This window comes from Meles meles, chromosome 5, assembly GCF_922984935.1.
Source record: "Meles meles chromosome 5, mMelMel3.1 paternal haplotype, whole genome shotgun sequence".
In the NCBI taxonomy this organism is placed as follows: Eukaryota; Metazoa; Chordata; class Mammalia; order Carnivora; family Mustelidae; genus Meles; species Meles meles.
Genome location: NC_060070.1, coordinates 124,338,589 through 124,364,087, shown reverse-complemented (window position 1 = coordinate 124,364,087; position 25,499 = coordinate 124,338,589). Strand labels below are relative to the sequence as shown.

Below are 25,499 nucleotides of genomic sequence, written 5' to 3'. Positions count from 1 at the left end.
TCTATTACAAAACTGTAGTACTCAAAAACAGTATTAAAAAGCAGTATGGTACTGGCACAAAAATAGACACATAGATCAATGGAACAAGACTGAGATCCCAGAAAGAAACCCACAGTTATATATAGAGTCAATTAATCTTTGACAAAGAGGGTAAGAATATACAATGGGTAAAGACAGCCTCTTCAGCAAATGGTGTTGGGAAAACTGACTAGATTTTTTCTCTTTTGTTACATGCAAAAGAATGTACCTGGACCACTTTCTTACGTCATACACAAAAATAAACTCAAAATGGATTAAAGACCTCAATGTGAGACATGAAACCATAAAAATCCTAGAAGACAGCATAGGCAATAATTCCTCAGACATTGGCCATAACAATATTTTTCTAGTTATGTGTCCTGAGGCAAGGGAAACAAAAGCAAAATAAACTACTGGGACTTGATCAAAACACAAAGCTGCACAGCAAAGGAAACAATCAACCAAACTAAAAGGCAACCTGCCGAATGGGAGAAGACATTTGCAAATGATGCATCTAATAAAGGTTAGCCCAAAATATACAAAGAACTTATTCAGCTCAACACCCAAAATACAAGCCAATTAAAAAATGAGCAAAAAATATGAACAGACATTTCTCCAAAGAAGAACTACAAATAGCCAACAGACACATGAAAGATACTCAATATCACTCATCATCAGGAAAATATACATCAAAACCACAATGAGATATCATCTCACACCTATCAGAATGGCTAAAATCAAAAACGCATGAAACAACAAGTAGTTGGTGAAAATGTTGAGGAAAAGAAACCCTTGTGCACTGTTGGTAGGAATGCAAGCTGGTGTAGCCCCTGTGGAAAACAGTATGGAAGTTCCTAAAAAAAAAAACTAAAAATGGACCTACCCTATGATCCAGTAATCATACTACTCAGTATTTACCCAAAGGATACAAAAACACTGATTCAAAGGGATATGTGCACCACTCTGTTTATTGCCACATTATTTACAATAGCTAAATTATGGAAGTAGCCCAAGAGTCCATCAATCGATGAATGGATAAAGATGTGCTGTGGAATATACTCATTATATTATACAATGGAATACTCAGCCATAAAAAAGAATGAAAACTTGCCATTTGCAGTAACAGGGATGGAGCTAGAGTGTATATGCTAAGCAAAGGGAAAAACAACCATATGACTTCACTCATATGTGGGATTTAAGAAACAAAACAAATGAGCAAAGGGAAAAAAGAGAGATTGAAGCCAAGAAACAGACTCTTAACTATTGAGAACAAACTGATAGTTACTGGGTGGGGTGGGGGGATGGGTCAAATAGGTGATGGAGATTAAGGAGTACACATGAGTACTGAGTAATGTATAGAATTATTGAATCACTATATTGTACACCAGAAACTAATATAACATTGTATGTTAACCATACTGGAATTAAAAGGGAAAAAAAAGCAAAAGCAAGGAAAATCAGTACAGAGTAAGATAGATAGATAGGGTGATCAGCATGGGCTTCAATGAAGTAACATTTGAGCAGACTTGAAGTAGGTGAGAATCTGAGACATGGAGGTATTTGAAGAGAGAACAATTCTGAATCAAGCTTTGTACATACCCAGACTCTGCACTGGGCAGGCACTAAAACTACAGTGGGAACGGAGGTATGCACACTTGTAGACAGACATCTAAACAGACAGTTCTGTCACTTTCCTACTCCGGCTTGTAGAAATCCTGGAGCTAGGAGAGGAAGAAGGCTGACGTGTGAAGGAAGACTGAGAGAGGAGGGTGGGAGGAGGGGTGGGAAGCCCATTCCTCTGCCTGCTGTCTCTCTCCTACATTCATGGTCCTCCCAGTCTTGTGAGGACTGACGAGGAGGATCTTGAGGACAATCACACTGAAAAGCCGAGAGTTGACTCCTCACCTCCCAATATGCTGACCCAGCTGCAGAAAGGGAAAGAACTGATTGTGGACTCAGGGGGAGTCATCTTGGGGGAGAACAAGACACACTAGGGCTGGGCAGCTATAGAGATCCTCCATGGAGAGAAGCCGAGATATACCTACCTGTCTATGGAGCACCTGGGTTGGAAGGACCCCTTAATGTGACCTGGATGAGGTAGTATTAGAACAGAGATAAGTGTGGGGGTGAATCTCATCCAGCCCCAGCCCATGCTGTCTGCCCTGGTACCCCAAGCCCATCACTTCCCTCTTAAATGGAGATTCTGGGAATGTCCTCAGCAACCCTCTGATCATTCATATCTCACTCTCATTCAAAAGTCCTTCCTGCTCCAACCTTTCATTTCTGCTGTTTCTTCCATCATAGCCTCAGGCTCTCTCTCCTCTTCTGCCCTCCAGGGATAGGAATGGCTCCTTTCCCACTGAGGACCTAGCTCTAGGTGAGAAGCTGAGCTCTTGCTGAGGTTGGAGGAAAGAAAGGCTCAAGGGGAGGGAGAATAGGAACAGCCAGAGCAGAAACTGAAGGAGTGGAGGAAGTGATGAAGGAAGATGTTTCCGTATAATTTTTCTCTCATACTCCGGGAAAGTTGTTTTTCTCCCAGGCCCAGGGACATGGAAAGAGCAGCAGGGACAGAGAACTATTCTACATGAAGGAAAAGTATAAGTGATTTCCCCTCTCTACTCTCTTTTTCCTCTGGCCTATTCTGGTCAATTTTGTAAATGAAACTTGTTCATGAAACATGATTTTTTTTTCTTTTAGTAAAGTCTCCAAATATTAGGGTATTAAATTATTAATGCCTAAGCCCCTACAGACTGAAAACACAGAAGCTTTAGCAAATAAAGACATGTATGGAGAACTGGCCATCATACCTTAGGTACTAAAGGCTGCACTGAACAAACTCTAATGTGGTGCTGAAATGGGAGGCACTTACTTGCCTGGGTGAGCTTAAGCAGCTCTTGGAACCTCTGTGTCCTCTTTAGAAAAGTGAAATGAGCACCCAGTACCCAGATCTCGGCCTCTAAATGTCAGTCTCCAATGAACGGAACCAGGGTTCCTTAGAAAAAAAGCTAATGCTATGGCCAAGACAGGAAAAAAAAAAAAAAAACCAGGGTGATCCTGGAATATCTTGCAATGCCAGAAAGGAAAGGTACCTTCCCCCAAAGAGGGGCATATCAAAGGGACACAGGAGTCAAACTGAAAAAGCTCCCTCTGAACAGGGCTGCAACAATATGAACAGCAAAATAATCATAGTATTGGATTATAACCCAAAATATTTTTTAAAATTGAGTTCATACAGAAATACATAAATGATGGATAAATTTGAAAATAGGGAGAGAAGGAACCAACAGATCTTCCTTACAGAATAATTCCAAGTAATATGAAGAGAATTCCCTTTCCAGGAGGTGGAGCTTGATTGTCCTTCCCTTGAATGTGGGCTGGACTTGGTGACTCACTTCCAAAGAATAGAATATGGAAAAGAAAAAACTACTACTAATTGCAAAGTTACTACTTTATAGTAGAGAAACATGGCAGAAACAACCTTAATTGAGTGTTAAAGTTCATGTTGATATCATGCACCCCCCTGATATGATGTGATGAGAAGGGCACTCTACCCCTATGGTATTCTTCCTTAAAATCTATTACCCAATCTAGTCATGAGAAAATATTAGATAAATCCACACGGAGTGACATTCTACAAATTATGTGTCCAGTAGTCTTCAAAACTCTCAAGGTCATGAAAATAGGTAAAAACTAAGAAACTCAACAGATTATAGGATACTAAGGAGGCAAAACTTAATGCATTAAGGTGCCCTGGGTTATTAGATACTCCCAGATAATGTTGCATTGCAAAACAGAAAGCACCAGGCCCAGATGGGTTCATTTGGTAGAACGGTGCATTCTACCAAACATTTAGGTAAGAAGCAATAGCAATTCTCTACAATCTTTTCCATAAGATAGGTGCAGAAGAGCACTTTTAACTCATTTTATGAGGCCAGTATTACCCTAGCACCAAAACCGAACAAAAATATTACAAGAAAGAAAACTACAGATCCTTGGGACGCTTGGGTGGCTCAGTTGGTTAAGCGACTGCCTTGGGCTCAGGTCATGATCCCAGCGTCCTGGGATCGAGTCCTACATAGGGCTCCTTGCTCGGCAGGGAGCCTGCTTTTCCCTCTGCCTCTGCCTACCACTCTGTCTGCCTGTGCTCTCTCTCTCTCTCTCTCTCTAACAAATAAATAAATAAACAAAATCTTTAAAAGAAAAGAAAACTACAGATCCTTATCTATCATGAACATACACAGAAAAATCCTCAACAAAATATTAGCAAATCAAATCTACAATGTATAAAAAGAACAATATACTGCAACTAAGTGGGATTTATCCCAAGTACACAGGCTAGTCCAACAATTTAAAATCAATTAACATAACCCATTATATCAACATGCTGAAAAGGGAAAACCACATGATCATATCAATAGATGCAGAGAAAGTATCTGACAAAATCTGACACCCATTCATGATTTTAAAAAATAACAAAAACAAAACCTCTGAGTCAATGAGGAACAGAGAACTTCAACTTGATAAAGAACATCTACAGGGCGCCTGGGTGGCTCAGTGGGTTAAGCCGCTGCCTTCGGCTCAGGTCATGATCTCAGGGTCCTGGGATCGAGTCCCACATCGGGCTCTCTGCTCGGCGGGGAGCCTGCTTCTCTCTCTCTCTCTCTGCCTGCCTCTCTGCCTACTTGTGATCTCCTGTCTCTCGCTGTCAAATAAATAAATAAAAATAAAAAAAAAATCTTTAAAAAAAAAAAAAAAGAACATCTACAAAAACAAAACAAACAACAACAAAAAGAACCCACCTAAATCTAACATCATACTTTATAGAGAGAAACTAAAAGCTTTCTTACTAAGATCAGGATCAAGGCAAGGATGTCCTCTCTCACCACTTTCCAACATTCTACTAGAAGTCCTAGCTAATGCAATAAAACAGAAAAAAGTGCGGGGGGGGGGAATGGTATACAGATTGGGAAGGGAGAAATAAATCTGGGTTTGTTGACAGATGGCATGATTGTCCATGTAGAAAATCCAAAAAATCAACAAGAAACTAAGAACAAATGATTATAGCAAGGTTGTAGAATATGAGGTTAATATATGTCAATCATTTTTCTCTATAGAGGAAAAGTGATTTTCTTCAGCTTACAATAGGGTTATGTCTCAGTAAGTCAATCACAATTTGAAAATACTGTTAAGTCAAAAATGCATTTTTTGCCTTCTTTTAAGTCTTTTTTAGTGTCCATCTCCCAGTTATCCCATATCTCCACCTTTCTCCCCTCCAGCAACCCTCTGTTTCCTATGATTATGAGTCTCTTACGGTTTGTCTCCTTCTCTGATTTCATCATTTTATTTTTTCCACTCTTCCCTTATGATCCTCTGTTTTGTTTGTTAAATTCCACATAAGAGTGAAATCATATGATAATTGTCTTTCTCAGGTTGGCTTATTTTGCTTAGCACAATACCCTCTAGTCCCATCCATGTCATTGCAAATGGCAAGATTTCATTGTTTTGATGGCTTCTTCATCCATTCATTTGTTGATAGACATCTGGGCTCTTTCCATAGTTTGGCTATTGTGGACATTGCTGCCATAAACATTGGGGTGAAGGTGCCCCTCCGGATCACTACATTTGTATCTTTGGGTTAGATATCTAGTAGTACAATTGCTGGGTTGTAGGGTTGCTCTACTTTTAACTTTTTGAGAAACCTCCATGCTGTTTTCCAGAGTGGCTGCACCAGCTCTCATTCCTACCAGCAGTGTAAGAGGGTTCCCCTTTCTCCACATCCTTGCCAACATCTCTCATTTCCTGACTTGTTAATTTTAGCCATTCTGACCAGTGTGAGGTGGTATCTCATTGTCGTTTTGACCAAAAATTCATTTAACACACCTAGCCTACCAAACATAATAGCCAAGTCCAGCCTTAAACATACTCAGAACACTTACATTAGCTTACACTTGGGCAAAATTATCTTACACAGACACAATTTTTTTAAATATTTTATTTATTTATTTGACAGACAGAGATCACAAGTAGTCAGAGAGGCAGGCAGAGAGAGAGGAAGAAGCAGGCTCCCTGGTTAGCAGAGAGCCCGATGCGGGACTCGATCCCAGGACCCTGAGATCATGACCTGAGCCGAAAGCAGCAGCTTAACCCACTGAGCCACCCAGGTGCCCCAAAAGCAGAGGCTTTAACCCACTGAGCCACCCAGGTGCCCTGCAGAGACAATTTTATAATAAAGTGTTGAGGGGAGCTTGGCTGGCTCAGTCAAAAGAGCATATGACTCTTGATCTCAGGGTTGTGAGTTTGAGCCCCATTTGGTATTGAGATTACTTACATAAATAAAAACTTTTTTAAAAGTGTTAAATAAAATATGTAACTTCTTGAATACTATACTGAAAGTGAAAAATGGTAGTTGTATGGGTATAGAATAGTTGTAAGTATATTGGTTGTTTACCATCACAATTACACACCTGACTGAGAGCTGCAGCTCACTGTTGCAGAATTTCAAGAGAGTATTGTATTACATCACTAGCCTGGGAAAAGATCAAAATTCAAAATCTGAATTATGCTTTCTACTGAATGTGTTAAAATAAAAAAATTGCAAGTCAAACCATCATAAGTCAGGGACCTTCTGTATACTAGCAATGAACAAGTAAAAGTTGACAAAACTCTGAGGAAAGAAATCAATCTAACCAAAGAAGCAAAGGATCTATACTCTGGAAAATTATAACACTCATGAAAGAAATTGAGGAAGACACAAAGAAATGGAAAAACATTCCATGCTCATGGATTGGAAGAAAAAATAATGTTAAAGTCTATGTTACTAAAAAAAAAAAAAAAAAAAAGTCTATGTTACTTAGAGGAATCCATACCTTCAATGCAATCCCTATCAAAATACCATCCACTTTTTTCACAGAGCTGGAACAAATACTTCCCAAATTGGTATGGAACCAGAATAGACCTCAAATAGCCAAAGGAATGTTGAAAAAGAAAACCAAAACTGGTGGCACCACAATTTCAGACTTCAAGCTCTATTACAAAGCTGTAATCATCAAGACAGTATGGTACTGGCACAAAAACAGACACTTAGATCAATGGAACAGAACTGAGAATCCAGAAATGGACCCTCAACTCTATCGTCAACTAATCTTCAACAAGGCAGTAAAGAATATCCAATGGAAAAAAGAGAGTCTCTTCCCCAAGTGGTGTTGGGAAAATTGAACAGCCACATGCAGAAGAATGAAACTGGACTGTTTCCTTACACCATACACAAAAATAGACACAAAATGGATGAAAGACCTAAATGTGAGACAGAACTCCATCAAAATCCTAGATGAGAACACAGGCAGCAACCTCTTTGACCTCAGCCACAGCAACTTCTTGCTAGACACATCTCCAAAGGCAAGAGAAACAAAGGCAAAAATAAGCTATCATGACTTCATCAAGATCAAAGGCTTTTGCACAGCAAAGAAAACAGTCAGTAAAACCAAAAGACAACTGACAAATTGGGAGAAGATATTTGCAAATGTCTTATAAGATAAAGGACTAGTATCCAAGGTCTATAAGGAACTTATCAAACTCAACACCCAAAGAACAAAAAATCCAATTAAGAAATGGGCAGAAGACATGAACAGACATTTCTCCAAAGAAGATTAACAAATGGCCAACAGACACATGAAAAAATGCTCAACATCACTCAGCATCAAGGAAATACAAATCAAAACGACAATGAGATACCACCTCACACTGGTCAGAATGGCTAAAATTAATAAGTCAGGAAATGAGAGATGTTGGCAAGGATGTGGAGAAAGGGGAACCTTCTTACACTGGTGGTAGGAATGAGAGCTGGTGCAGCCACTCTGGAAAACAGCATGGAGTTTCCTCAAAAAGTTAAAAGTAGGGGCGCCTGGGTGGCTCAGAGGGTTGAGTCTCTGTCTTCGGCTCAGGTCATGATCTCAGGGTCCTGGGATCAAGTCCTACATCCGGCTCTCTGCTCAGCAGGGAGCCTGCTCCCCCTCTCTCTGACTGCCTCTCTGCCTAATAGTGATCTCTGTCAAATAAATAAATAAAAAATCTTAAAAATAAAAAGTTAAAAGTAGAGCAACCCTACATCCCAGCAATTGTACTACTAGATATTTACCCCAAAGATACAAATGTAGTGATCCGGAGGGGCACCTGCACCCCAATGTTTATGGCAGCAATGTCCATAATAGCCAAACCACGGAAAGAGCCCAGATGTCTATCAACAGATGAATGGATAAAGAAGAAGCCTTCAAAACAATGAAACCTTGCTGTTTGCAATGACATGGATGGAACTAGAGGGTATTGTGCTAAGCAAAATAAGTCAACCAGAGAAAGATGATTATCATATGATTTCATTCACATGTAGAATTTAAGAAACAAAACAAAGGATCATAGGGGAAGAGAGGAAAAAACAAAACAAGATGAAATCAGAGAAGGAGACAAACCATAAGAGACTCATAAGCATAGGAAACAAATGGAGGGTTGTTGGAGGGGAGAGGTGGATGGATGGGGTCACAGGGTAATGGACATTAAGGAGGGTACTTGATATTATGAGCACTGGATATTATGTAAGACTTCTACCTCTGAAACTAATAATACATGTTATGTTAATCAATTGAATTTAAATTAAAAATTAAAAAAGAAAGAAATCAAAGAACTATATAAATGAAATGATATTCCATATCCATGGATAGGAAGACTTGATATGTCAAGATGTCAGTTCTTCCCAATTTGATCTTTAAACTCAACTCACTATCATTAAAAATATCAGCAGGTTATTTTGTAGATATTGACAAGGTGATTCTAAAGTTTATATGGAGAGGCAAAAGACCCAGAATAACCAGTCTACCATAAGAACCCAGAGTTAGAAGATTGATACTACCTGACTTCTAGACTTACTATAAGGCTATAGTAATCAAGACAGTGTATGGAGCCTGGGTGGCTCAGTCAGTTAAGTGTCTGCCTTTGGCTCAGGCCATGATCCAAGGGTCCCAGTATTGAGCCCTTGATCCCTGCTCAGTGGGGAGCCTGCTTTTCTCTCCCTAGCAGCTTGTGTTCACTTATGCTCTATGTCACTATCTTTGTGTCTTTCTTAAATTAAAAAAAAAAGAAGAAGACAGTGTATATGGTACTGGTGAGAAAACAAGTACATTAATGGAACAGAATAGAGAACCCAGAAATAGACCCACATAAATAGAGTCAGTTGATTTTTTAGATGGAAGCAAAGGCCATATAATGGAGAAAAGGTAGTCTTTCAACAAATTGTGTTAGAACAAGTGGACATCCACATGAAAAAAAAAAAAAAAAGGTGAGGGGCACCTGAGTGGCTCAGTGGATTAAAGCCTCTGCCTTCAGCTCAGGTCATGATCCCAGGGTCCTGGGATCAAGCCCCACATCGGGCTCTCTGCTTGGTGGTGAGCCTGCTTCCTCCTCTCTTTCTCTCTCTCTGCCTGCCTCTCTGCCTACTTGTGATCTCTGTCAATTAAATAAATAAAATCTAAAAAAAAAAAAAAAGCTGAAATGAGAAAACTCTCTTGAAAGGTTACTGTGAAGGTCACCTATGACAAGAACAAAAAGTGCCCAGCAAGTTCAGTGGACTTCCAATATTCCTAAGTACCCATCTCCACAGGAGTGTCATATGAAGGGTCCAGTAATTTATGTCAGTCACCTCAGTCCTGCCAATTTACTGGGTAGGATGCAGTATCAGCACATTGGTCTCAGGAAGCTCTGCAGCACTTTCACCTTATGGGTGATGTTCTCCATAAACCTCTCCTTGTCCCTCGCTGAAAACAGACTTCACCTGCAGAAGCCAGGCCCAACTCTCATTTGATTAAGTGTCTATTAGACATAAATCCTTTTCTTAAAAGAGCGGGGGATGGGGTGGAGGGGAGACTCTATTAAGACACTGAGAGGGGCACCTGGGTGGCTCAGTCAGTCAGTTAAGTGTGTCTTCTTCCCAGGTCATGATCTCAGGGTCCTGGGATGAGCTCCACATCCAGGAGTCAGCTTCTCCCTTTCCCCATGCCCTTCCTCCCACCTCATGAACTCTCTTATTCAAATGAATTAAAAAATCTTAAAAAAAAATAAGACATGGTATGCCCAGTAGTAACAAAAACATACAGTAACATTAAATTAGGTAATCTGGCTTATCCTCATTCCTTCATTTCCAGGATTATGAGATCTAAAACTCATTCAATAGATTTGAACTGACTCAAATAGCAGCCTTTCCTTTATACCAGTTCTCACAGATGAACAAAACCCCAATCCATAGACTCTATTTAACTTAGGGTTTAGGACTACCAACTGTAAATTATTAGGTTAGTCCATTTTGGAGTTCATAACCTAAAATAGAAACGCAGATGGTAGAAATGCCTAGTGTTCAGGAAGGATACTTTATTAGTGCATCATTTAGATTGTCCTAAAGCTTCATTTGCTGTATTTCTTAATAGCTACAAACCTTGCTTTTAATTTATTAATGTGGTGAGTTTAGCTTCAATATTAGTTGCTTGTAGTCTGTTTAACCTTATACTGGATAGCTTCCCATAGCCATAACATTAGTTTGGGCCTCTTATGTTCCAATAATTAAGACTTTAAGCCATGCATATACTGCAAGTCAAATATGAATCATGCATACCCTATCACTGAGAAACATGAGGAAGTTGCCCTTCCCCCAAAATCCTACTGAAGTTCTTCGGTCTTTTTCCATTAAAAATTGAGAACACATCAGCTATGGGGAATGCGGGGTGTTTGGCCTCATCTAAAGGTACTTCAGCAACCCCACCTCTAAGTTTGAGAGCCACTGACCTCCAGGAAGATCACCCTCCCTGGTTCCTGGATTCCCATGCTATGGGAGAGATCATCTTCCCTCCAAATTCAGCGTGATGTCACAAAGATAGTGAACTGGTTAGCAACTGCCCACTCTCCAGTCATTTATTTTCTGAGTTCTCCAGTCATTGTTTTCTGAGTTACTTTTCTCTGAGGGTCTACTTTTTCCCAGATCATCAAAATTGGGACCATCCACTCCCTTTTGAACCACTTCTGTCCATAGGGATGTAGCAGTGCCCTCCAGCCACAGGACATTTCAGGACATACTGCAAGAAGGCCAACACCAGTACACAAGGCTCACATCACACATGCATGGTGTGTGAACAGAGCTTTTGTTCTACTACAGATTTAAAGTCACAGCACCTGGGTGGCTGAGTCAGTTAAGTGCCTAAACCCCTACAACATGAAATGTAGACAAGAAGGAATGTCATTCTGGGCCAGCAAAAAGGGAAAAATGGAAATAAAGGTGTAATCAATACTTGACCCAGGTCAATGGCTATGAACTTTCAAGTCAGGTGGACCAGGGCATGAATCCTCCCGACTTTTCCACCAACCAGCCAGCGGACCTTTACCCTGAAGGTAACCCTCCTGAGCCAGTTTCCTGCACACCAGCAATGTAACTTGTACCTTGCAGAACTGAAATGATTAAAGACCTAATGCAAAAAAAAAAAAAAAAAAAACCACTAAGACTCAGTAGGAAGGGCACCAGTGTTCTAAAGCCAAGTTCTGCCTTGGGCGCCTGGGTGCCTCTGTTGGTTAAGCATCGGCCTTCAACTCAGGTCATGATTTGATTCCAGGATCCTGGGAAGGCGCTCCATGCCCTGCTTCCTGCTTAGTGGAGAGAATTCCTCTCCCCATTGCTTGTGCTCTCCCCCAATAAATAACGTCTTTAAAATAAAGCAAGTTCTGCCTCAACAGGCAGGAAATTTTTCACATCAGGAAGACTGTCTGGGGCCAGGTTGGGAGGGAGGGAAAGGTAGGGGCAGGGCACTGGGCAGGGCCAGTCACTGAAGCGAGGCCAAGGCCTAGAGAGGAGCCAGTTCCTGGTGGCAAGCAGTTCAGACAGCTCCCTGCTACACCGACCATGGTACTCCCTCTGCCCTGGCTCTCATGTTGCTGCCGTCGCCTCCTCCTGCCTTCCTGGCCCCTGGCCCCCCAAGTCTCCTGGAGGTGCTGCTCCCAGAGCCCCAATGCAAGCACAGAAGAGCAAACCAGCTCCACACGCAGTGGGAAGATAAGGTCATCCCCAAGGGTAAGTGGCAGCAAGTGTGGGGGCAGATGGTAGGGGGGAGGATTCCCTTTCATCTTGTGTCAGGGGCCTGCTCCAAGTAGATACCACCCCACCCCCAGAGCTCTTGGCCTAGTTCCAACTTCCAGATCCCCAGCACCCTCCCCACCCCCACCTCTCTAGACCTCAGGGCTCCCTTTCCCCATAGCCCTCCCTTCTTGTAGAGTCCATGAAGTCCTTGAACAGGAATTTCCCCTAACAGTTAATTATTTCTTAGTGGGGGTAGGGACAGCCAGTCCTCTCCTCTGTATCCTTCCTTGTACAAGGAATCCATTTATAACCCCTGAGCAGGAAACTGCCCCCCAGAGGCTTATGCCTAAGACAGAAGCTTCCTTGGCTTCACAGCAGATGACCATGTTAATATATGATTCAAAGGTGAGGCAGACCGCCCCAATCCTCAGCCCCCTACCCTGGCTGATGCTTCCTCCCCTCTGCCCCCCTCACTCAGGGTCCCCGGCCCCGCCCCACAGCTGAGCTGGCTCAAGCCGAGGAATTGCTGGAGCAGCAGCTGGAGCTGTACCAGGCCCTACTGGAAGGGCAAGAAGGGGCCTGGGAAGCCCAGGCCCTGGTGCTCAAGATCCAGAAGCTGAAGGAACAGATGAGGAGACACCGAGAGAGCCTAGGAGATGCCTAAACTTCCCACCAGTTCCCACCTTACCTTCTAACACTGGAAATAACACTACATACCACCCACACTGGGCCTTTGGGTCAGAAACATCCCAGTCCCTCCCCGACCACTAAGAATAATGGAAGACACCTCCACAAAGGGCAGCAATTGGGAAGTAGCAAGGAGTCATGGCCTCTGCATTCTTAGTCACATCACCCTCCCCTCTGACCCCTTGTCATCTAACCTGGGCCCCATAGCAGGGCGCACAGTCCTTATAGGAATATACACTCAACCATGGTCCAACCTGACCCCAAATCCAATAAAGGGATGGAACACTTACAGACACCACAGACACATGTGTTTTTTAGTTTTGTTAAAAAAAAAATTCAGACAATTCCGGAAATAGGGTTTAGGAGTGGTGGTGATGCAAAAGGGGGAAGCCATGGAGTGGGGGTGGGGGTTATCAGGGGTAGGTGGCAGTAGTGTCTCCTTCACCCTATGCCCGCTGTCATCTCCTAAACAGGGACAGACTGTCGCATTCCAAATAGGTGGGTGAGTCCTCTACCGCGTCTGTTCAACTGCAGAGAAAACATGGCACAATTAGGACAAGACATGGACAAGGCAGGGACCCGCCCCCATGCATGCAGAGGTCTGTAGTTTGTGGGTGCAGAGGATAGGATGGGAGTGAGGAAAGATAAAGAGTCTGTCAAGAGAAAAAGACCTACAGGTCAACTAAACATCCCAACAGAGGCATCAAGATCAGGGGGACATGAACTTGCCAAGTGCCCATTATGCACCAGAGACTTTAGGTACGTAATGAGATTTCAGACAAACACACAAGGGAACAAGGAGACTCTCAAGAGTTGAGGAGCCAGTTCCATGAGATCCATACTCACTGTAAGAGGAAATGTCTATCTCATCAGGCAGCTCACTAATATTGACTTCAAAGCGATCCTGCACATCATTGAGGATCTTAGCATCATTTTCATCTGACACAAACGTGATGGCCAAGCCCTTAGTGCCAAACCGACCTGCTCGGGCCACCTGGATGGAGACAGAGGGTAGCACTGGGACTCTCAAGTAGGAAGATTAGCAAAAGGAGGGGTGACACTGTCAGGTATGAAGACAGAAAATCAGGGAGCAACATGGGACACTGGGATGCCCACATGGAAGTGGAGCTTACCCTATGCAGGTAGGTGTCAGAATCCTCAGGCATGTCATAATTGAAAGCAATGTTCACCCGCTCAATATCCATGCCTCGGCCAAATAGGTTGGTAGCCACAAGAATTCGTCGTTGAAAATCTTTGAACTGCTGATACCGAGAAAGCCTTTGTGAGAAAGGAAATTAGAAATATGTTGAGTCCCTTCTCTCAATGGTCTCTTTTCCTTCCCAAGGACACAAAACATCTTTCCATCTCTGACTCACCTCTCCTCCTGGGGCATCCCTCGGTGGATGGCAATGGCTGGGAAGTTCTGCTCCACTAGGAGCTGGGCCAGGGCAATGCAACGCTGCACAGACTTCACAAAGATCACCACCTGGGTGTGTGACAGTTAGGGGATGTGGGTCCATGTGGGATATGTGAGAGATTATGTACAAGAAGAGTTTTCAGTAACTCCCCTCTTTAAAAGAAATTCCTCCTAATCCCCATCACATATTCCCTCCTCTGTTCTAAATGTAATTTAAGCCTTTCTTACTCAGCTCTGATTTTTCCTGAGCAGACATGCTGCAGAGAAGGTATAGAGAGTAGTAACCAAAACTACCAGGTAAGAATGTAGCTAATGGTAAAAATAAGAAAGTGATAAAAAATAAAACTAAAGTCTGGAAAGATCCAGACTTTATGGGTAGTTTTTCCTACCCATTAGAAACAAATATAAGCAATCTACCTTAATTTCAGTAAGTTTTTGGTGCTATAAATCCACACAACAGGTTAAGTGATGGGGCATTTCTTCTCAGTAAATAGCATGAGAAGAAACATTTAAAAACCTAACAAACCCAAAATATTTTGGAATTTTTACAAGCTTATGAAATCCCCTCAAGAATTTTCTAAGAATTTTCTTTATTGAGCTTTTTCTTTATAAAATACATGGCTGTGACAGCCATGAACGGAAAAGCAGCTCTCACCTTGTTTAAATTCTCATTTAAAGGCAATTTCTCCACTATTCTCGCTCACATCACATCATATCCTCAATAAATGGGTACTTAACCAGGTTTCTGCTACAGTTGGAGACGTGCTCATCCACCTACTGGACCTTGAACAACTGACCTGATTGAACTCAAGGACATCGAGAAGGTCAAAGAGCTTCCGGTTCTTCTCGTTGTCCTTCAGTTTCACGTAGTACTGCTGCAACCCATGCAGCGTCAGCTTCGTCTCATCATCCACGAAGATCTCCATTGGCTGGGGGGGAGGGGGGAGCAGGGGGTGGGGAACGGGAGGAGGGCAGAGTGGGGGGGTTAAACCTGGGGGGGTGGAGGAACTTGATCTCCAATACACCCCATGGGGGGATGGGGAGAAGAGAAAACTGAAAATCCCACCATACCCCCAAAAATACCCCCATTTTAATGTGGTCTCTTCCACATTAGCTCTAATTTCCTTCCTATCAGAGACGAGTTTTAAGACTGCCCAACCTCAACCAGGCATGGGAAGGGGAACTTTCCAGAAAGGAAAAGGAGCAGTGGGACCACCCATTGGCAAGATGCCATTACCTCAAAGGGAGGTGCCAGAGGAAAGAAAATGGGAGAAGATCCCCAAAGGGAGAATGTGATCTAAACGCCTGGGTACTGGTGGGACAGAGTGACTCGAGGTCAGAGTTAACTCCGAGATGGTTTTAAAAATACAGGGGAAGACAAGGATTGCTTTATTAGAGCATTCTCTTAACTAAGAGAATGAGGAGGCACCTGCATGGCTCAGTGGATTAAGCATCTGCCTTCAATTCAGGTCATGAGCTGAGTCCTTGGATCAAGCCCCTCATTACGCTCCCTCCTCAATGGGGAGTCTGTTTCTCCCTCCCCCTCTGCCCCTCCACCTGCTTGTGCTTTCTCTCAAATAAATCTTTAAAACAAAACAGCTAAGAAAATCAGATCCGCATCAGGAGGATGGGTATCTTCAGATCAGAATGCTACAATGGACGGTCTCAAAAATGCCATGAAAAAGAAGCAAAGGCTACTCAAGATGAGTAACAACTTGCCCTCAGACTACACGGGAATAGTTTAGATGGCACTGGTCTCTGAAGTAGAGTCAAAACAACTAGAGTATTACAGGGATGGTACCATTAAATGGTGTTAAGAAACAAATTCAGAGCAGCAGACACATATTCGTCTGCGCACGCGCGCACACATACACACATGCACACAACCCTTGAAGGGGAGGAAGGCAACATAAAAAAATATATAAATTGACACAAGACTCAACTCCTGGGTCCAAGTTTCCTAGCACTCTTCACTAACCTGGGGACAAAATTAACATGAACACCCAGGGTCCAAGATTTTAGGAAAGGAAGTGTGGCACAGGAGAAAACCAGAAGCCCAATCCCTGAAAGCAGGCTAGTACAGGCAGGCTTTTCAAAAAATTCCATGGCCTCCTTCAAATCTAATCCTAGCCCCAAGTATAGCTAAAGACAGTTAACACCCCATGGGAAGGAGCAGTACAAGATGGGGAAAAGAATACACTGCACTGTGTATACAGCAGGCCCCATCTAGCCCCAAACCCTGACACCCACCTGGTCACATCCAAGTGGAGCTCCTCACTTTACCTTTCCCATATCCCTCTCCTCTGAGCATTAAAAAATTGTTTTAAAAAAGAAAAAAAAAATCTACCCCCCCTTTCAGGACACCCCTCCCCCCAACACATATGGGGGGAAACGGGGAGCACGGCACGCCTTGGATTCAGGAAAAAAACCGGGAACAGAAAAAGAGGCTGGTTTGGTCCTCAGCTTCCTGGTCAGGTTTCCCCGCGGCCTCCGCTGCCGCCATCCACCGCTGGGTGCCGTCTGCATTTCCCCCGCCGCTCCACGGTGCTTCTCTGCTGCCGGCTCACATCAACCGAGACTCCGGATGGGTGCGAGGAGGTGTGGACGGGAAGGAGTAAGGGATCGGGGACTGAGGTGCCAAAGGCCCCCACCCCTGGAGGTGGGGAGGGAGCGGATTCATTTGTGCTGTTTGCTCTTCTTCTGGACATGCCCTGCAATCTGTCTGTCCCTCTCTTGCTCTCCTGCCACCGGGAGGTTATGAGTTTTGGAAAGCAGAAGGCTCCAACTGTCTGCTCGATGCCACTTTGAGGGTGCGTGGCTGTAAAGGGCTATGTAGGAGACGATGGCTGGGTAGTAGGGCAGAAAATTCTGCCCTCCCCCAAAAAAGAAAGAGGTTCAAAAATGCTGTGGTGAAAAAAAAAGTCGAACACTACCCGCTCTCAAGTTAACCCGACCAAGTCTTCCGGAGTTTCCCTGGCGCCCGCGCAGACCCTAACACTAACTGTCTCTGCCTCTGCGTGTCTCTTCAAGGAGTCATCACTCCCAGATGGGCACATGCCCCCTTCTTGGCACTTGAAGGACAAGGGAGTCTGGAGGAAGAGGGCGCGGAAGGGGAGGAGGCAGTGGGCAGGGAGTGGAGGGAGAGAAGGTAGAAGGGTATTTACGTCTTGCATGAACTTGCGGCAGACAGGACGGATCTCTTTGCTCAAGGTAGCACTGAACATCATGACCTGCTTCTCATGGGGGGTCATGCGAAAAATTTCCTGCACATCCCGACGCATGTCTACAAGAGAAAGGAAAAAAATCATAGGAGAAAAGCAGCATTATGTCATAGACAAAGACCAGAGACCGCCTCCCCAGTGAGGTGAAGACTGCTGGAAAAGGGTAAGCGAGATTCATTTCACAGAAAGACTGGTCTCAGGTACTCTATTCACTTGAACCACTATAAAATCACATCCACTGCAATAACATAGTGGAATTTGAAATAAAGACTTGGGATCAGATTCCAGCTTTGGTTTAACCAGGCAATGGTTTTTTTAATGACTGTTTTAACCAGCCCAAAAGATAACGAAACCCTGAATCTCACAATTACGATATGGAGATGAAGCCCACTGCAGAGGCTCACAGGCCTAAAATGCTTTACAAGGCCCTTCTCCTACTTTCTCCCCTTGCCCAACTTTTCACAAATACTGCACACCTGATTACATTCTAGCTGTCAGAGTCCATTCCATGCTTCCTCTGGATGGTACTTTCTATCCAGCCAGGCAAGTGAGATCCCTCTACCTGAAGCCCACCTTATAGCTCACCATCTGTAACAACTGAAGATGATCTGGAATGACTTATCCCTGGGGCTATGCCCACCCCCACTGTCTCATGTATTTTTTTTTTTTTTAAAGATTTATTTATTTGACAGATAGAGATTACAAGTAGGCAGAGAGGCAGGCAGAGAGAGAGAGAGGAGGAAGCAGGCTCCCAGCCAAGCAGAGAGCCCAATGTGGGGCTCGATCCCAGGACCCTGGGATCATGACCTGAGCTGAAGGCAGAGGCTTTAACCCACTGAGCCACCCAGGCGCCCCCTGTCTCATGTATTAAATGTGGGTTCTTACAGGTGATTTGCCTTTCTTGTGGCATACTGGATTACAAAAAATCCCATAAACTCTCCACATTAATCTTAGGTCTAAAGATCTATTCAGCTATAAATCCTGATATATGCTGTGCAGGGGATGCAAGAAAGAGTTTTCCTCTTTATTATCTCCCCAAACACCCCCAATGAGAAGCTAAAAAGGAAAGACTAGTGCTGTGACTAATGTCTAAGATCAGCAGTCACTCCTCTCAAAGAAAAAAAAACCTCCATCACAGAAGGGAAGGACAAAACACACTTCCCTTTGATCACCAAGGTTGCTTAAAAAGCCTAACAAAAAACAAGAGGGAAGCCAGAGCCATCAGTCATGGGTGATAGATTAAGAGTCGTCCTGGCACTGAAGTGCTCCTGCAGCAAATAAACATCATCTGGCTCTGAAGGGCAACTCCCAGACCACTAGTCCGACCCAGCGTTTCGACCCAGTGTTTCCACTCACCGAGCTGTTCAAGCATCTTATCACATTCATCCAAGATAAAGTGTTTAATGTGTTTGAGATTGAGGCTCTTATTTCGAGCCAGGGCGAGGATGCGGCCAGGGGTCCCCACAACAATATGCGGGCAGTTCTTCTTCAGCACCTCTTCATCCTTCTTGATAGACAGACCACCAAAAAACACCGCGACCTGTATTAACCCAGGAGAAAACAGTGTCTCACAAGCAAGGAAAGAGTCCAATCTCCCCCACAGTTCCTATCCTTTTAATCTAAATGAATTCTTAGAACACTTCAAAGCTACAAGGAACATTAAACATCACCCAATCTAAAATTCTTATTACGATGCCCAAACACTGAAGCTAAGAAACAAAAGTGACTTGCCCGAAGTTAAGTGGCTAATCAGAGCAATCAGGACTAGCATTTTCTTCTGACTTAATTTAGTAATCTTCCTTCCCCTGATTCTGTGGCCAGACTTCATTCTAAGAATGAGGATAGCAAGGGCATCTGGCTGGTAGAACATGTTGACTCTTGACCTCGGGGTTGAGTTTGAGCCCCACATGGGGTGTAAAATATAAACAAACTTCAAAAAAAAAAAAAAAAAAAAAACAAACTTGATAAGAAATCACCAGAGCAAGGTATCACGAAACACTCATGGATTATCAAGTTTTTCCTAACTAAACTCACATTTTTCTTTTTCTTTCTCTTTTTTTGAAGTAGACTCCACACCCAGTGTACAGCCCAATGTAGGGTGCGAACTCACAACCCAGGAATCAAAACCTGAACCAAGATCAAGAGTCTGATGCTCAACTGGCCAAACACCCCGGAGCCTCTGAACTCAGATTTTTAAATGCCTTTCAGCATAAACCTTATGAAATTACTGATTCAACATAAACATATTATTCCACATTAAAAACATAAGGGGAGGGGCACCTGGGTGGCTCAGTGGGTTAAAGTCTCTGCCTTCAGCTCAGGTCATGATCCCAGGGTCCTGGGATCGAGCCCCGCATCAGGCTCTCTGCTCTGCAGGGTGCCTGCTTCCTCCTCTCTCTCTCTGCCTCTCTGCCTACTTGTGATCTCTGCCTGTCAAATAAATAAATAAATAAATAAAATCTTCTTAAAAAAAATTCTTTTAAGCCGCATTAAGCTAGTAAGCTAGGCCTATAGAGGAGGAAGTGCATGCAATCCTTGCTCACTAATGAGCCCAACAACAAATGTTTCAACAATCATAACAATGGAAACTTCTCTGGTTTTCAACTTTTTAGAATCAACCAGTAACAAGACCACCTGGTAGAAGGACAACGATCTGACAATGTAAAAACCAAAATATGCATAACACACACACATATGGCATTTAAATTATTTTTAAGGAATTAATGTAACAAAAGAATAATGTAACCAACTACTCTTTCATGAAGAAAATAAAAAACATCTGGAATTTGATAAAATGAGAGAAGAGCGACTAATACTTGGTGTCACAGAACCATTAGGGAAAAAGGGGAAAAAAGAGTTAACCATTACCTTCTGTGAAGTGAGATTAGAGAAATAGGAGAACACAAATCTTTTCATTACGAGGCCTTCTACATTACTCCAGCAAGTTTAGCCCACAGATATTATTGCTACTTTGGCTTTTAATACTAGTTTTTGTTTAATTTAAGACTAGTTTAGCTCAGTCAGTTAAGCATCTGACCTCCACTCAGGTCATGATCCTGGGATTGAGCGCTATGTGGGGCACCCTGCTCAGAGGGGAGTCTGCCTCTCCCTCAGCCCACCATTGCCTCATGCGTGCTCACTCTCTCAAATAAATAAACTAAATCTCTTTTAAAAAAAAAATAACTATTTTTAGGTTAGGGCTAGGAACTCAACACATCAAGTAATGATTAACAGGAGAAAATCCCAATAATCCAAACAAAAGCACTGTTCACCACATCCTAGCGACAGTAGGAAGTTATACACATCAGTGCTTCTCATCAGTGCTTCTCAAACTCCAATTACTCGGAGATCTTGTTAGAATGCATATTCATACCCAGTAGGTCTGGGGTGGTATCCACATAATCTGCATTTTCATCCGAACTATGGGCTTGGGAACCACACTATAAAAACCAAGATTATATATGAAAAACGCAACTCTGTTCTGTTGGGGCCCCCAAACATCTTTCAATTTTCTGCCATTTTAAAGAATCCTCAAAATTCACACACTAGAGATTATTTTGGAGCTTCCAGCCTTCTCTTGCTAAAAACCAAAGCAAACTAGAGCTTCTCCAAGATTAGAACATAGCAAACACCTCAAAATTACAACGCGTATTCAAAAGTGAACCCTGTAACATAAATCTCTTGCACACCAAAGTCTGCAGAAACCTACCAGCTATTAGTACCTGTACATGACTTTCACATAAAGGTAATTTAACAAACTGTGGACATGAAGACTGCTAATCTACAAGTCTTCAATGCCTTCAAAGCCCCACATCTAACCCTCCCAGGTCTCTTTACCCTGGCTTACCTTGACATTGGGCATGTATTTAGAGAAGCGCTCATACTCCTTGCTGATCTGAAAAGCCAACTCCCGAGTGTGACACATCACCAGCACAGACACCTGGGGCCGGGTGAGTAAATGGAGACAAACAATATATCTCTTTACTATGCCCTCTGGGGAAGCAAACCATCACAAAAGCACATCTGACAGATCATAAATGACTTCAATTCTGAGATCTAAACCACTAACCCCATCATTACTATGTAATATCCCCTATGGCCATCAAAGGTGACAGAAATCATCTTAGCAACAAATTCTGAATGCATCATAGGGCTAAGACAAATATTTCTAACCAAAATGTCCTCCACAGCACTCTCCCCAAGTATACCTGTCCAGTAACTGGCTCCAGCTGTTGCAGTGTGGCCAGCACAAACACCGCTGTCTTCCCCATGCCTGACTTGGCCTGGCACAGGACATCCATTCCCAGAATGGCCTGAGGGATGCACTCATGCTGGACTACAAGTAGGGGAGAAAAAAAAAAAATTAGACTTTAGTCTCCAGATAACTCCACCACTTTTTTTTCACCATGCCAAGCCTATTTCTCACCATTCAATTTCTTAAATGGTTACCAATTTCCAGACCCTTTCTCTTCTCCCTCAATCTCTCTCTTCTCCCTCAATCAAATTTATCCCAAAAGCAGGCCTTCCTAGTTCCTTCTTTCTTTAGCCTCCAACTCCAGTGCCCCCTCCTCCATCCTGCTAAAAAATCCTCTTGCACCTACCAACAGCTCACTTTTAGTGCTCCAGACTCTGTCCCTTTCCTCCTTAACCTGTAAAATTCTAGGACATGGGTGCCTGCACCAGGCCATTTCTCCTACTCAGCTTGCAACGCCTTAGACCACGGAACCTAGCAACTCTGAAGGGCTTGGTTAGCTGACCCAGAAGCCACCCACTTCAGATTAGCCATCAAGGTTTCCAGAGACCAGAGTTGGTCTGGCCCAAAAGAGAGAGACTAAAGGTCCAACCAGCTCCTCTCTGGACATTCAAAATTAGAAACCTAAATGACAAAATTAAAAAAAAAAAAAAAAAAACAAGTAAACAAAAAGAATAAACCAGTCACAAGAACAAAACCCCTTAAGTTGCTTTTCAGGTATCATATACGGGAAAACAATCTATATAAATCTTTCCTACTGCTAAAATAATTGTTGACCCTTTACTTCCTGATGTAGCCTAAAGTATGTATCACCTGAAGGACTGTTTAACACACCAATTTCTTGTATACTTAGGGAGCCTAATAGCGGAAAGAAAATTTACCTTCTGATGGATGCTCAAAGCCACAGTCGACAATAGCCCGGAGCAACTCTGGCTTCAGCAGGAAGTCACGAAAGCCAGAGCTGTGGATGGAGACATAGGAGCCCTTCACATCCTTCTTGGCAGGGGCCTCAGCCCCATCTCCCCCAGCTGCTGTCTCCACCTCATCTTCTTCATAGTCCAAGAGCTCATTGTCCACATCGTTCTCTGCCATAACTGGGCCGGCAGGGGGAGAAGGGGAGGGGTCTCTGGACGGGTTCACGCAGAGTAAGTGAAAACAAGGAAGGAAAGTGGGGGCTTGAGCAACAGTTTAAAAAAAAAAAAAACAAAAACCCTAGTTTGTGATAGAAGAGCTAGGGAAAAAACAGATGGAAGACTTATTAGTCACAAACAAAGCCTTCACCACCTCTTTCCCATCCCCACACTCTTCCCACTTTCCCTAAACTATAACACCTTTACCTGGGAAAAAAAAACTACGAGGACCACAAAACATAAAAGCAAGAACAAACGTAACACAGTGGCCCCCAGTGATGTGGTTAAGACACAAATTCCCAAAAGATTAGGATCAGAGTAGCATAAACCAGGAAGTAGGAAGGCGAGAACCAGCATATGAATTCCTGATCTGTAAAAGTTAATGAAGAAAACAGAAAATGAAAAGCAAACTATGAGACGGGAATGGAGAATGGAGAGAACAAGATAACAAGAAGTCCTTTAAGATCCTCCAAGAACTCTGCGCTTTCCCTATAATCTCCCTAACAAAGCAGCCATCAGTCAAGGGTGATAGATTAAGGTCAGCATTGCAGAAAGCGCTCACTTCTCAAAATAAAAACATCATGTGGCTGCCATCTACCTCCCACTCCTCAGTAACCTCCTTCTGGTGCATAAGAAATCCCTGTGTGATTGAGGGGGATGGGGGGGTGTAAGAGAAATTGCTCAGCCAGAAAAGTATTCATATCTTCCCCATACACTGAGAAGAAAGAACTATTTGAGAGAGACACTCGCTCCAGCTTTAACAGAGAAACCGTAGCAAAGAGTCTCACATCACTCTTGCGTTACTCCTCACGTGAGACTCCCTTCCGATAACCACACAATGACACCGTGCATAAACATGCGGAACATGTTCCAAACAAAAGTTCGTGAGTCCAGATGAGAAAAGTCCAACTAGGCCCAGAAACCGGCTTCTCCTCCTATTCCCACCTTGGGCCATCAAGACGACCCAGAGAGAAGAGAAGGTGAAAAGAGCCCCGCCCTCCGCAAATGCGCGGGACCAGAGAACACCTAGCGCCACCTCTCACCATCGCCAGGGCCTCCGATAAACAAGAAGAGCAGCAAAGGGGCAGGGAGCAAAAGGAACACAATGGCGCTGGGGCCACCATCTTGGATTGGGCCCCCTAGCAGCCCTACCTCTTCCTCCCGCCCCGACACTCTTAGAGCTCTGTGGAAAGGAATGCAGGCAGTACAAATAATGATCCAGCTAGGCCCCAGGGACCAGACCACAGCCTGTGGAACGGGTATCAGGAGTCCACTGGACAGGATGACCGCAAAGAAACGCAGATGGAGGCGGATAATGAAGGCCAAAGCTTACCTGAGCAAGGCGAGCGCATATGGCGGCGGCAACAGCGACGAAAGAAGGAATCTGCCTTCACTTCCGGTTCTCGGCTTCCCTCATCCCCGGGCCTCCCGCCTTCTCGCCTGCAAGCGCGCAGGCGCAAGATACCGGAAGACGATCTTTTCAGAGTCAATCGTTCCGCGCGCGGTGGGGTTGCCTTTAGAAAATGCCTGTGTGGATTTTTCTTTTATTTTAAGCCACTTCTAGCTCCTCCGCTACTTCAAGTAACAAAAGACATTAAGGAAAATAGCATCATCTCCCGCTGCTACCTTTTTTCTCTTATCCTCGTCTACTCCACGTCCCTCACCTCTCCCTTAGGTTCTTGCCGGGCAGGTCTTCTCTCTAGGCACCTCTCCGTGGGCGCCCCGCTCAGTGGAACAGGATGGCGCAGACTGAGAGTTCCCACGGGGTCCTTGGCCCGGTAGTCAAGGTGACCCGGGTGCGTCTGCGCTATAGCTAGTCCGACCCCAGCTGAGGGGTAGGAACGAATCTGAAGCGTGCCCTTGGGTCCTCACCCTACCCTTTTTCTCAGGGGTGCCGACGGCGAGCGGCATTTGCCCAAAATATTGTTGGTCCACATAGATGATGCCCCAAGGACCCTGAAGCTGATGGGCAGGAAATTCGAGGCAGAAAGTTGTCCTGAAACCACTGAGTGGGGCACGGGGGGTGGCTAGATTACGCCTCAAGTGTTAAAGATAAATGGCAGGGCTTGAGGGTTACACAACATCCCACAAATATTGTTAACTCGACCAGAATGTCCTTAGCCCCGCTTCCAGCAGCCCTTGTTCAGATGAATTTTTTCCTGAATGAAAACTTTAATACCCCAGTCTTAGATACTGCCTCAGAAGTCAGGTGTGATGTCAAAAATGACAGCAAACGTTTGGCTCTTTATCTGTTATCACAGTTAATCGTTTAACACTAAGGAATAGGTATCCTTATTCCCATTTTATAACAAGCAAACGAATAAAGCAACATGTCCAAAGTAACAAAGCTAGTGAGGTGACAGAGCCAGGACACAAATACATTTTATTTCTATTGTATCCTGCCTCCAGGCTTGAGTCTGGTTAATAATTACACTGTGGATTACCTCATTGGTTCAAATCTTTTCGTTTGGTGAAGCAGGCAGTGCTTTCTGTGGCCAAGAGAAATAACAGTGATTCCAAGGATGGTGCCCTTCTGGGCAGTTTTTCCGACCCTAAGTATTCCAAGTTTGGGGGCACCTAGGTGGCGCAGTCTGTGAAGCGTCTGCCTTTGGCTCAGTTCATGATCCCAGGGTTGTGGGCTCCAGTCCTGCATCAGGCTCCCTGCTCAAGTTTC

General features: G+C 43.8%; 2 protein-coding genes and 2 non-coding genes across 5 annotated transcripts; 1 reads left to right on the top strand and 3 right to left on the bottom strand.

Moving 5' to 3' along the window:
- The first annotated feature begins 11,884 nt into the window (after positions 1 to 11,884).
- On the top strand, positions 11,885 to 13,107 carry MCCD1 (mitochondrial coiled-coil domain 1). 2 transcript variants are annotated; one of them, XM_046005506.1, is made up of 3 exons: positions 11,885 to 12,112; positions 12,597 to 12,830; positions 12,881 to 13,107. In XM_046005506.1, exons 1-2 carry the CDS (start codon positions 11,945 to 11,947, stop codon positions 12,780 to 12,782), a joined length of 354 nt encoding a protein of 117 aa, XP_045861462.1. In that variant the 5' UTR covers positions 11,885 to 11,944; the 3' UTR covers positions 12,783 to 12,830; positions 12,881 to 13,107. The 2 variants fall into 2 exon arrangements, with proteins under 2 accessions (XP_045861462.1, XP_045861461.1); XM_046005505.1 differs by having other exon boundaries at positions 12,597 to 13,107.
- Positions 13,097 to 24,273, bottom strand: DDX39B (DExD-box helicase 39B). Its single transcript, XM_046005504.1, has 11 exons — positions 24,159 to 24,273; positions 22,577 to 22,926; positions 21,652 to 21,779; positions 21,291 to 21,383; positions 18,800 to 18,983; positions 17,387 to 17,505; positions 15,020 to 15,151; positions 14,182 to 14,291; positions 13,939 to 14,083; positions 13,652 to 13,799; positions 13,097 to 13,333 (listed from the first exon to the last, which is right to left on the bottom strand). The coding sequence occupies exons 2-11, from the start codon at positions 22,785 to 22,787 to the stop codon at positions 13,317 to 13,319; spliced, it is 1,287 nt and encodes a 428-aa protein (XP_045861460.1). The 5' UTR covers positions 22,788 to 22,926; positions 24,159 to 24,273; the 3' UTR covers positions 13,097 to 13,316.
- On the bottom strand, positions 18,660 to 18,736 carry LOC123942918. The gene has a single exon (XR_006818541.1). It is a non-coding gene; the product is annotated as a small nucleolar RNA SNORD83 (small nucleolar RNA).
- LOC123942917 lies at positions 23,336 to 23,413 on the bottom strand. The gene has a single exon (XR_006818540.1). It is a non-coding gene; the product is annotated as a small nucleolar RNA SNORD83 (small nucleolar RNA).
- Positions 24,274 to 25,499: the final 1,226 nt, after the last annotated feature.